At 36.9% G+C, this 13,241-nt stretch overlaps 1 protein-coding gene across 1 annotated transcript in view; it reads left to right on the top strand.

Moving 5' to 3' along the window:
- Window positions 1–4,845, top strand: part of WASL (WASP like actin nucleation promoting factor) — an 87,633-nt gene extending 82,788 nt beyond the window's left edge. Inside the window, exon 11 of the mRNA XM_059711693.1 lies at window positions 2,493–4,845. Within this exon, the coding sequence (XP_059567676.1) occupies window positions 2,493–2,554 (62 nt within the window). The 3' untranslated portion in view covers window positions 2,555–4,845. The remainder of the gene's footprint in view (window positions 1–2,492) is intronic.
- Window positions 4,846–13,241: the final 8,396 nt, after the last annotated feature.

The following is a 13,241-nucleotide window of genomic DNA, read 5'->3' as shown; positions in this document are numbered from 1 at the left end:
TTGGTGACCTGGAAGGAGCAGGGTCTGTGGATTCAGGAAAGAATAGGAAGGTAGAAAGGGAGACTGGGTTTTGGAACTGCCTGCTCTGTTTCTTTTATGGCTTAGTGTCAGTGAGATTCCTGTCTGTCACTGCAATCAGTAGCTGAGCAGTATAGTATGCTGATTGCAATTTTACAGCCTTTCCTTTAAAGATAATGATTAAAAAGATAATGTTTTTCTAGACTTGTTTCTCTGAATGTTTATTTAGAAAACCTTCACCTGCTAATTCGCGTTCTAATCAGCAGATGACCAAATTTTTCTCTTGAAAACATGACTTTCTGACCCATTTGGTTCTAAAAAGTTAGCTGAACTGTTCTTTCAAGACATAGCAGTTGATAGTGACATTACTATAAAAAGTATGATTACTGAAATTGATATTTGATAGAATATTTTCTCACTCTCTTCTTTACTACCTGGTTGGGTGTTAGATAATAACTAGCATAATTTGAACATCTGTAGTAAGTCTCAGTTTATCCACTTACGTATTCACACCACTAAGGTCAGTTAAGGGTATTGCTAAAAATTACCCTATAGTAAGTTTCTGTAAAGATATAAGTAACCATTATATAATAGCTATGTTGATGTGATGAATATATAGTATGGTTTTTACTTATTTTGGGGACCATCTCTTTTAACTATTATTTAGCTGTGGTAGTACCTGATAGAATTGTTAGCTACTTTTCCACACCATGTAAGCTGATAAACGCCTATATTCATCACCCTGTAAATGCACTTGATACCTTCCTCCAGGTGAATTCTGTGAAGCATGCCTAGCAAAAGCTTTGGGGAGCAAATTTTTTCTCTTTTTAGTTATGTAAACGGAGAGATTAACTAACATAAAGTTAATTGAACTCCTTTCCAAATAAATTCTGTAACAATTTAGAGCTAAGTCTCAATTACTTAAAATTATTGTTATTTTTTTATTCTTATTGTTGTAAAAGTGAAAACTTAGTTTGGGGCACAGGGAAGATGTCTTTGCTCTTATTTGGCTTTTGTTAATTTCCAAGTTCTAATTCTAGAGCTCAAGTACTTTGTAGAAGCCTTCAAACTATCTGTTTTACAGGCAAAAAGGTTATTCTGTTTTCTGTACCCATAGCTCACATATGTCACATATTCAGTTTCTATTGGCGCTTTACTAAATCATTATCAAATACAATTGCTCAGCCACTATTCTCACAAACTTGCCCTTTGTGGGTTTTATGAGGTATATAGTTTTTAAAAGGTCAGTAATTATGGGAAGTGGGTACATAATATAAAAGATTGCTCATAGAATTTGATGACATCTTAATATTTATTCATTCACTCAACATGCATTTACTGAGCAGCTTCGTGAAACATTATTCTGATGCTAAGAATTCAGTGATAAAAAGACAGGCAAGACCCTGTTTTAGAGCTTATATTCTAGTGTGAAGACAGGTCTGTAAAAAATTTCAGGTAATGATGCATATTATGAAGAAAATCAAGAGAGAGGGGTTACTGATTGTGGTGGAGGGTTATACCTTACATAGGGTGTCTGGGTAGCCTCTCTGAAGAAGTGGTTTTTGATTAAATCTACATGATGAGAAGACTCAGCCACACAGAGGAATAGTGACTGCAAAAGCTCTAAAACAAGAATAAATTTGGCATGTTTAAGGGACAGAAAGAAAGTCATGCGCCTAGCAACAGTGAATTGCAGGAGATGGCATATGAAAAAAGTTTGGGGGAGGGAAGAGACAATAACTAGGCAAATCATGTAGGGTCTTGTAGAGTGAGGTAACATCAAATTTTATTCAAATAACAGTAGTCGGCCACTTACATCAATAAAATTGTATTTTTAAAACTTAGAATTTAAATATCACTCCATTTGCTTTAAGGCAAATGGACTATAGAGTTGTAATATCCAAGCAAGATGTGATGGTGGTGTGGGAGCAATAGTGGAAGTGGAGGAAAGGAGCAGCCTTGATGGATTGGATGGGGGTGGGGGTGAAAACAGGAATCAATAATAACTTGTAGGTTTGGGGCCTAAACAGCGGAGAGACTGGTAATCATCAGGGCACAGACTAAGGTGGTGGGGGGAAAGCAGGTTGGAGAAGGAGATAAAACTTTAGAACTTTTGAGTTTGAGAATCCATGTAGAGAATACCAGGCAGCAGTTGGATTTGCACTATGTGAATCTAAAATTCAGAGGGGCCCAACCTAAATGTGACTTTACACGTAAAGAAACACGCAGGTTGAAATTTGTAACATAAATACTAAGGGACCAGAACCCGTCTTCTGACTCCAGTTCTCATCTCTTACTCATCACTACACTCTTAAGATGCATTTTATTAGATTCATTTTTAACTGTCTTAGTAACTAGATTCTTCAGGTATCAAATGGTTTGTGTTTCAGAAGTTGAATAATTGAAGAAATCACCCAAGAATTATGTAATATTTTATTTATACATAGGTTTTAATTGTCTCAATTTTCTTTTAGATGAGGATGAAGATGAAGATGAAGAAGAAGATTTTGAAGACGATGATGAGTGGGAAGATTGATCTATATATTATATATATATTTTTAAGGTGAAATACTAAACACTACTTTCTGTCTATGGATTCTGTAAAATTACCATGTAAATGTTCTACCAATTTGCTGTATATTTTTGTTGCCTTTTTTGCTTTTTTTTTATTAATCTGTGCAATACCTCATTTAATCTGTAAAGGTTTGTCATAATCCTCTACAAAGCTACTCCCTGTTCTTGTGTGCAAGTTTACACCAGGATGCTCACTTAATTTGTGAATATTTTTTCATTCCATCAACAAGGGAGTTTAAATATTATATGTGAGACTGACAAAAACCTTAATGTAATTTAGTTATAATGCCAGAAGGAAAACACTATTTTCATACCCTACTTTTTCTGTACCTAAATTTTCTTATTAAAATCTAGTGTAGCACTACATTCTTTTTAAGTGATGCAAACCTTAGTTTATTTAGCCCCTTTATTTTGAACACAATGCTATATGAATGTTGAAGTTGATACATTGCACAGTTTTTAGACGTCACTACAATGATGCAGTTTCTCAAATTTTAGCAATCTGCTCTACCTAAAATCACCACAGAAATGCTAGTCAGGGAAAACAGTGACACACCTCTTACAGCAATATTGCCTGTTGTGTAAAGCAGTGGCATTTGGAGGCTGGTATCATTAGGAGCCCTTACATACCTGTACTTGATTTGGCTCTTTTGGCAAAAATTTTAAAAATAATTTTGGTATTATTCTGAAATAAATGTTATTTAAATTATTGGAGTTTGGGGAATCTTGTGAATAATTTTCATATGAACTGAAGTCAACTACATTATGGTTACTTTACTATTTGGTTGTGTATAGTATAAAAATTAGAACATTATAAAAATTATGAGTTTAATAACTTTTATTTTGCAGTTTATATCGATTGAGGTATTCAAAAATAGCAGCCATAAGAATCTAATCTACTGTTGAACCCATTATGCTTTTTTTAAAAATTTTTTATAATTTCTCAAGGTTTTTATCAAATGTCAGGTGAAGGGTTACATTTTTCTTATAAGATTGCTTTCCCCAATGTCAAATTTCTTGAAAAAAACACACACAACTCAATGACAGATTTTTAAAAAAAAATAAAATAAAAATTTGCAACCTGTACATTTGTTATGCACAGAATAATGATATGTTAAAATTAGGGTTTCCTTGCCTCTCTGCAATACACTAATTGCCTAAAGGTGGTTTTCATATTTGTAACACTAATTATAATACCTTCCTACTTTAAATTTTAGATAGAAAAATTATCTGATTTAAATAAGACATTTTTTTCTCACATTGAGTCATGCAGAATGTAGTTCCAAATGTATTTCATTACTGTAATCACAGTATCCAACTAAAAATTAAGCTCTCTAGAATTATACCGACCCAAATCTAGTATTGGCATGATCTTGACAGGCTGGACCTGCAAGATGTGGCTTGAATTTTAACCAGTTATCACATAACTTCTAGTGATCATGCATCTAGTTATCATAAGAAATAATTTAAAAGGTTTTGTTGCTAAAAGCAGTTAAGTGGTACAGTAAAACAGTTAAGTTATTCAAAGAATGTTACCTTCCTTGCAAGAGTAATTTAAGCACATGGGAAAGATTCTAGATTTAGACTTTTTGTTCTTGCAGAAACAGTGCCCTCTGCTGCTGGAAACCTTTTTCTGCTTACTGTAATTTCTATTGTGGCTTGAGCTCAGTTGAACCTGGTGTAGATGAGGCTAGACAACTTACTAACCAATAAAATTAGGAATTTGTGCAAATGGTAAATAGAACATACTACTTATTTTAAGTAATATCAAACATTTTCCATTTTTTTCTTTCCAACATTATAAAAAACACTTTACATATTCTAGAAATGTCTTTAAGGTAATGCCAATTTAAGATCTCTCTAACTTTTGGCCAAAGAATTCAGGGTTTTCCGCTAACTGTGGTATAATAACTGTCAGGAGCTGCTCTGAGCAGAGGCTATGAATTCTTTGAGTTGTGAACACAATTTTAAACACTTAAGATGGGTAAAAAATTTGCCAAAGGTATTTGAGTTTATTCTTCCTTATTAAAGAAAAGGACTTGTTGTTGTTGCACAAAGTCTAAGTTACTATTGGTTGAAACACTGCAGCTGTGGAGTTCAGTCCGGGCATGAGGACTGAATCTGCGTTAGATGTAAAGGTTGCATGTTTCAGTCCTCCACCACCTTGCACTGTGGGCAGCACTGTACCTGTGCCTTGTCTGGAAGCCTCCTATATATACTCCAGCTAAGTGATTGTCTGACATCCTTCGCATTTAACAAACCAGCATGAGGCTTTTTAAATCTAAATGCTACGTGATATAGACAATTTCAGCTAGCCACATATTGTATGTATGAGATTCAAAATGACTTTCAATCATTCATTTCCATTTATCAACTGAAATTTTGTTTAGTATGTGAATTTCTTTTTGAAATGTATAGTGAATAGGATGTTGCACTGGTGGCAATTCATCATGGAACATAATAAAATTAATTTGACCCAAAAAATATAAAATAGTGTGTTTTCATTTATTGTTAAGAGACTAAAAGTGAAGGCGGCGGCGGGTGGGGGGTGGTGTCAAACGATATAGTGAAGGGCACACAGCGGTGAACGATAATGGTTGGAGTTTTCAGCGGCCGCATGCCCTGAGAGCTGGTGTGCCATTAAGTAAACACGGAAAGAAAGGAATGTTACGGCCTGTTCTGCTGGGAGAAGTGGCAGCTGCTCGGCTCCTGGGCGGCCGCTGCTGTGACATACAGAGCGCTCATGTCACAAGTCGCACTGAAAGAAACCTTCACGCAGCAACAGTGTTGCGGTTCTAAGCTAGAATATTGGAGTTTACTGGTAGTTTCAGTAAAAGCCCAATACAGCAGTATTTTGAAATATGTGGAATTTAAGTAGCTCCTAATGAATGGTATTAAAGATGGTGCGTGCTTTAAACAGGAAGCTCAGTTTTTGATAAATAGAATTTTTTGTTCTACTGACCCTGGCACGCGTGGGTGTCTTAAGATTAAACTAAGTTATGGAATCCAGTGTGTAGGATGCTACTGAATGCCTGCTAAGACCTTTCACCAAATTTAACAAACATGTCAAGAATAGTATGTTCTATTAAAAAGTTGTTTGTGTCGTACAAATGTGAACACTTAAGAATGTATTAACCAAACTTTACCAAAAAGTTTTAGAGCAAAGTGCCTCAGAATTGCTCTTGTCACATATTTATGTAATCAACAGAGAAATTCCTGAAATAACTTGCTCTTTTCACATGAAGTTCTTAAAGGACAGCTATAGAGATAAGGCCTATTTATAGTACAGTAGAAAATACTGCATGGAAACGTGGAGAAATCTTACTTTGCATACTTATTTTATTGCCATTGTCACCTCTACCTCCAAATCATAGCATTTTCTGACGATATTTTGGTCTTTTATTCATGGATTTTTTTAAACTTTGCTTCTCATGAAGCCACTGGGAAAAGGTGTAATAATTCGGTTGTTAGGACTGTGATGGGGAACATATTTTGTAGCTAATAGTAAGACTGCCTTTACTTCTATCTGTGGTATATGGTATCCTCCATTGCCATGAGGGAGCCCAGTGAAAATTTTGGCTTTATAACAAAATATGTCTAGATAAATCAGCCATAGTTTTTTTTATTTTTAAATATTCATCAGTGGTCATAGTAACTACTGATGAGTATTTCACTTCACAGAAGTCCATTGTAAATCTAAACTGGTCATGTGTACCACCATTAAGATTGACAGATCAAGATATGAATAGCACACAATTATTTTGAGTAAAATATAATAGTACCTTATAGGTGGTTTTTAGTTTAGATATTTTTGTGTTGGTGAATTGCTAGTAATTTGAAATGGCCCTTTAGTTTTTAAGGATTTTTTTTTTGAACTTTCTATTTAAGAGTAAGTCCAGTTTTAACAGTATCGAATTGCATTATGGAACTTGAAATTACAGGTATCACATTGACATACAGTGGGGCCTTGACTTACGAGTGTCCCGACTAACGAGTGTTTTGAGATACCAGCTGTCTCTCGGCCGATTTTTTGCACTGAGTTGATAGAGTAACTTGAGTTAACAAGCTCCTTAACGAGCTCGGTCTTGGAACGAATTAAACTCGTAAGTCAAGGCCCCACTGTAATTTTCTGTCTTGAATTGGTTGACATATCTTGACCTAAATTCAGTTTTAGTTATTGCTTGATGTGAGGATTTTCATCAAGGCTTAAGTATAAAAAAATTTTAAGCAATATCACCATATTTACATAACTATTAAGACTAAATATGTAGTGGATATTAAATATGTAGTGGAATAAGATAGGTTCCCCTCCCTCCTTTAAAATACTTCACCACTGGAAGACAGTTGGAGACCAGTGAGTTATTCTCAAGCCTACCCCCATCCCTCAGGTAAAGGTACCCGTGTTCAGAGTGCTGGAGGGGCTTGCCCCAAGGTTAGAAGAGGCTCATACTAGAAGCCAGATCTACTAATTCAGTTGCTCTTTATTATGTACCATAATACTGTTTTTTCCTTGTTTTCTCTACTTTTTGTGAGTTATGGATAAAATGCAGATTTACTCTTTCTGAAAGATTTGTGGCTATAAATTTCACTCTCTCACATGTCATCTGGTGTGACGGAAGCCTATCCCTGTGTTCCCTGGGAAACCTGGCTTGCTTTGAGGAGCCAGCCTCTGACTGAAGCATGTGATCATATTTGGCTCAGGGATGGCAGTCACCCTACATTGTCCAAGCATTTAGTCATCACCAGACACTCCTGTCATTTAGGACTCGGTTGAAATGATTGAACTTTATATTCTACATCCAAATTAAGTGTTAGTTTCTTATAAATGTGAATGGTCATTGCCTTCATTTAAACATAAGTATTTTGTAAACCCTTACAATAAATTTGCCAGACAAAATTAGTTTGAGGCTGTTTTAATCTTTCTGTATAATTTTCAGTCAACAGCTGCACTGCCAATTTACTGACGGGAAGTTCTTCCAAGGAGCATGAGGACAAACGGAACACTTTAACTCCACAACTCTCTGGTTTCCTTAGTAGTAAGAGTTTCTAATTTGGTGGCATGTACCTTACCCTTATTAGAAAACAGGAAGAAAAATAAAACACAGCTAGTGTTTGTGGTACTGAAAGGAAGAAATTAAGTGAAAGGAAAAGGCATTTTGTCCAATTAACTATAGTGAAGCAAAGCTATTCATAATGTCTCAATTCTGGAGTTGTCTATAAGAAATGCTAATTGGCCCCTCAAATCAGCTTGTGAACCTGAGAGAAACAACCTTTTTTTCTGTAACTAGTATGAGGGTCTAAGAGAATAGAAAGGAGGAGACTGTATTTGCAAGCAGAGTTTTAAGATTAGCGATAGGGAGACCCTGACTGATGTGGCTTGATTGGAGTGTCGCCCCAATACAGTAAGGTTGCGGGGTTGGAGACCGGTCTCTCTTCCTTTCCTTCTCTCTCTAAAATCAATAAATAAAATTTATTTTAGAAAACAACAATTACCAATTGGGAGAACACTGCAAGTAGAAATAAGTGGGAGTCTTAAATTTTTTAATCCTATTTTATCTGGTTTCATTTTTTAAAAAAAAATTTTACCATTGCTATTTATCTCTCTTAACCACTGTAGTTCCCTGCATCCCAGATGCGTTAACCCACCAGTGATGGTCAAGAATCAGTGATGGCGAACCTATGACACGCGTGTCAGAGGTAACACGCGAACTCATTTTTTTGGTTGATTTTTCTTTGTTAAATGGCATTTAAATATATAAAATAAATATCAGAAATATAAGTCTTTGTTTTACTATGGTTGCAAAGATCAAAAAATTTCTATATGTGACACGGCACCAGAGTTAATTTAGGGTTTTTCAGAATGCTGACACGCCAAGCTCAAAAGGTTCACCATCACTGGTCTAGATGAAAAGTAAAAATATTACTCCAATATCTTTTCTTCAAATGTAGAAGGCTTGGGATTTTTCTGCTCATGTGTGTACATGCAAAGACCCAAAGGGAAATGTTGTCATTCTGTTGTCAAAACTTTTAAAATGCAACATAAAGGAAAATGTTATAATAATGTAGCTAAACCAGCAGCTACTAAAGCAAGACAAGTTTTGAGATTAGTATAACCCGATTTGTGCAGTATTCAGTTAATAGAATAGGATTTGCTCATCCCCATTCTTTTCCATTATTTTTTTCTATTTGAAAGATTAGGTAACTTGCATGTTTGAGTAATCCCAAGTGCTTAATTATTACACAAGAATTTATTTGGAATTACCTCAGAACCTTCTCTCCAAACTTAAAGCAATCTCTGCTGGTCTGTCTTCTTACCTTAAGCATTTCCCATTTATTTCATATCTTTATCACCCCAGTTGTGACTTTTAATTTATAAACTGGAGTCCCGGTGCACAAATTTGTGCACCAGTTGGGTCCCTTGGCCTGGCCTGTGGGATGGGGCCGAAACCGCTCTCTGATATTCCCCGAGAGGTTCCAGATTGTGAGAGGGCACAGGCCAGGCCGAGGGAGCCCACTGGTGCACAATCAGAGCTGCAGAGGGACGCGGGAGGGTTAGCAAGCTGGGGAGGGGCCACCGGAGGGCTCCAGGGCATGTCTGGCCCATCTCCTTCAGTCTTGATTGGCTGGACCCCAGCAGCAAGCTAACCTACCCATCAGAGTGTCTGCCCCCTGGTGGTCAGTGCACATCATAGCAAGCGGTTAAGCTGCCTTAGCATATCATTAGCATATTAGGCTTTTATTATATAGGATATTACATGTGGACTGGAGAAGAATCTGATGTTCCTGGATGAAAGATTCTGTGAGTATCAATTATGTCCATTTGGTCTAGTGTTTCATTTAAGGCCAATATTTCTTTACTGCTATTCTGTTTGGTTGATCTGCCTAGAGCTGTCAATATAGTATTAAGGTCCCTAACTATGATTGTATTTTGATCTGTTTATCCCTTTAGTTCTGTGAGTAGTTGTTTTATATATTTTGGTGCTCCCTGGTTGAGTGCACATATATTAAGTATTATTTTTTTATCTTGTTTTATTGCTTAAAGTATTACAAAGAGTATTACATATGTCTCCTTCCCCCCCCCTTGCCATTCCCCCATCCTCCCCTCCCCCCCAGTGTCTTATGTCCATTGGTTATGCTTATATGCATGCATACAAGTCCTTTGGTTGATCTCTTACCCCCTCTCCTGCCCCCCAACCCTCCTCAGCCTTCCCACTGTAGTTTGACAGTCTGTTTGATGCTGCTCTGCCTCTGTATCTATTTTTGTTCATCAGTTTATAATGGTCTTTATTATCCATAAATGAGTGAGATCATGTGGTGTTTTTCTTTCATTGACTGGCTTATTTCACTTGGCATAATGCTCTCCAGTACCATCCATGCTATTTTTTTTTTTTAAAACACTGAGCATCCAAATTGGTCCTCAGCTTTTTTTTTTTTTTAATATATTTTATTGATTTTTTACAGAGAGGAAGGGAGAGGAATAGAGAGCCAGGAACATCGATGAGAGAGAAACATCAATCAGCTGCCTCCTGCACATCTCCTACTGGGGATGTGCCCGCAACCAAGGTACGTGCCCTTGACCGGAATCAAACCCGGGACCCTTGAGTCCGTAGGCCGACGCTCTATCCACTGAGCCAAACCGGTTCTGGCCATCCACGCTATTGCAAATGGTAAAAATTCCTTCTTTTTTACAGCAGCATAGTATTCCATTGTGTAGATGTACCACAGTTTTCTAATCCATTCATCTGCTGATGGACACTTAGGCTGCTTCTAGATCTTCACTATGGTAAATTGTGCTGCTTTGAACATAGGGATGCAGATATCCTTCCTGATTGGTGTTTCTGGTTTCTTGGGATATATTCCTAGAAGTGGGATCACTGGGTCAAATGGGAGTTACATTTTTAACTTTTTGAGGAAACTCCATACTGTCTTCATAGTGGCTGCACCAGTCTGCATTCCCACCAGCAGTGCACAAATGTTACCTTTTCTCCACATCCTCTCCAGCACTTGTCTTTTGTTGATTTGTTTATGATAGCCATTCTGACAGGTGTGAGATGGTATTATGTTTTCTTGATGTTGTGCCCCCTTTATCATAAAGTGTCCATCTTTGTTTCTCATTATCTTTGTTATATTGAAATCTATTTTGTTAGATATAAGTATGGCTACACCTGCTTTTCTGTGGATGTTGTTTGTTTGGAGAATCATTTTCCACCCTTTTACTTTGAATCTACCTTTGTCTTTGCAGCTTAGATGTGTCTCTTGTAGTCAGCATATGGTTGGGTTTTGGTTTTTGATCCACTCTACTACTACGTGCATCTTTATTGATGAATTATTTACATTTAGGGTAATTATTGATGTATGAGGATTTGTTATAGCAATTTTATCTTTTGCTTTCTGTGACCCCATTGGTTCTTTTCCTTTGTGTTTCTGTCTGTTGTATTTATTTGGTGGTGTTCCATACTTCTTTCCTCTGTTTCCTCTTCTTTTAAACTATGTGTTCTGGTTTGGAGATTTTCTTGTGTGGTTACCATTAGATTTATAAAAAATAAAGTTGCATATATACAGTAATTGTTTTTGTTTGTTTGTTTTGAGTGCATCTGATTGTCCTCCTCCTTTGCCAGTTCAGACCTTTACTTCCTCCCCTTTTATGTTTTGGCTGTCACAAATTATCCCTGTTTATGCTGTAAGTTTTTTGGTGATTTTACTTGTAGTGTTGTGACTTTATGTTCCTTGTTTCAAGTAGAGTAGTAACTCCCTTGAGTATTTCCTGCAGTGGAGGTTTTGTGGTGATAAAATCCCTCAGCTTCTGTATGTCTGGAAATGTCTTTATTTCTCCTTCATAATTAAAGGATAATTTTCCTGGATATAGTATTTGTAGCTGGTTATTTCTCTTAGACGTTTAAACATTTGATTCCACTCTCTTCTGGCTTGTAGAGTTTCTGCTGAGAAGTCGGATAAAATTATGATGGGTTTTCCTTTGTAGGATACTTCCTTCTTTTCCCTGGCTGCTTTGAGAATTTTTTTCTTTGTCATTAATTTTTGACAGTTTTAATGCCTTTGATGGCCTCTTTGGATTGAGGTAAGTAGCTTTTCTGTTTGCTTCTTGATTCAAGGATCTAATTCTTTCCATAGGTTTGGGAAGTTCTCATCCACTATTTGTTTGAATAGACTCTCCATTCCTTTCTCCCTCTCTTCCTCTTCTGGAATACCTATTATTCCAATATTGTTTTTTCTGATGGAGTCAATTCTCAAATAACTCTTTTATTTTTCTTTATTCTCAGGTCTCTCTTTTTCCTTCTGCATCACTTCTACATTCCTATCTTTAATATCACTAATTCTTTCCTCCATCTGGTTGCCTCTGTTTTCTGTGCTCAGTAGTTTACTCTTAATCTCCTTAATTGTATGCTTCATTTTCAGGATTTCTGATTGGTTGTTTTTTTAAGTTTCAATGTTTTTACTCATTTTGTTCATTGATTTGTTTTCTGAATGCATCGAATGGCCTGTCTGTATTTTGTCACATCTTGATAAGTACTTTCAGAACTGCAATGTTGAAATCCCTATCATTTATGTCACATATTCCCATGTATTCTAGCTTGCTTTCTAGAGACTTTTCGTTTTCTTTCTGCTCATCCTTGTTACTGTGGTTATTCATCATATTTGCTGTTCTCCTTTAGGCATTTATATCTCTATTTTAATGGCTTGCTCTGAAGAGGTCTTTCTACTATTTTCTAGTATATGGTGCTGAATCACAAGATTTTTTATGTCTAAGAGCTCCCAGACTTGACCTTTGTAACTTCCGTAAGAGTACAGCCATGCTGCTTTCAAATGGGGTTTGTTTTGCCCTCACTGTAATGGTGACCCCTGACCTCTGTGAGGGTCCTGCCTCACCTGGGGATCAGTCACAGAGGGAAACAACAGTTCTACTGGTTTACAGATAATATATTCCTCAACCCAACTCCAAGGGCAGTGGGAGGCGAGGCGAGTTTTGGGAGGCCAAGTGGTGGCAGGGCTTTGTGATTCCATTTCTTTGAAACACCGCCGCCCAGTCTGACAGTTGAGAGCTGCATGGCAGAACCCTGTGCTCTGTCAGGTATCTGCTGGCTCAGTCACTGTTCACTCCACTTACTCTGCTGGGCTGCCCCCCACAGCTCTCTGATCCTCCTGTGGAAGGAAGCACCTGCTACTGCTGGCTTCCACACTTCTTCAGGCTGAGCCACGAGGTCCCACCTGCAGGGCTGCACCTGTGGGCCGTCTGAGGTGTCCTCCCTTCTCATCTCATTGTTTATTCCTGGTTGCCTACCTTTAGATGTTTCAATTCCTGGGTCTCTCAGGCATGCCTCTGCATTGAGTGAGTCATTCTTTGTTGAATTATGGTTGGTTAACTTGTTGAAATTTCAGAGGTAGAGGCCAAGGGGATCTCTCACACACCATTCTTCTGCCATCACTTTAAGTAATATTCCATATATGGAGAAGTTGATTTGTTTCATCTTTTTGGTATATGTTAAAAATTATTTGCTTTTTTAAAAAAATCACTTTTATTAGTGACAGCTTCTGGGGTAAAAGAATAGTTACTATCCCAACAAGTTCTGACAGGTCAAGATTCCTGTTCAACTTCCTGTAAGTATCTCTGAAAATAGTCACCAAAATTTCTT

The sequence above is a fragment of the Myotis daubentonii genome, chromosome 10, assembly GCF_963259705.1.
Source record: "Myotis daubentonii chromosome 10, mMyoDau2.1, whole genome shotgun sequence".
In the NCBI taxonomy this organism is placed as follows: Eukaryota; Metazoa; Chordata; class Mammalia; order Chiroptera; family Vespertilionidae; genus Myotis; species Myotis daubentonii.
Note: the sequence above shows the minus strand (reverse complement) of the source record. Positions and strands in the feature narration are given on the sequence as shown.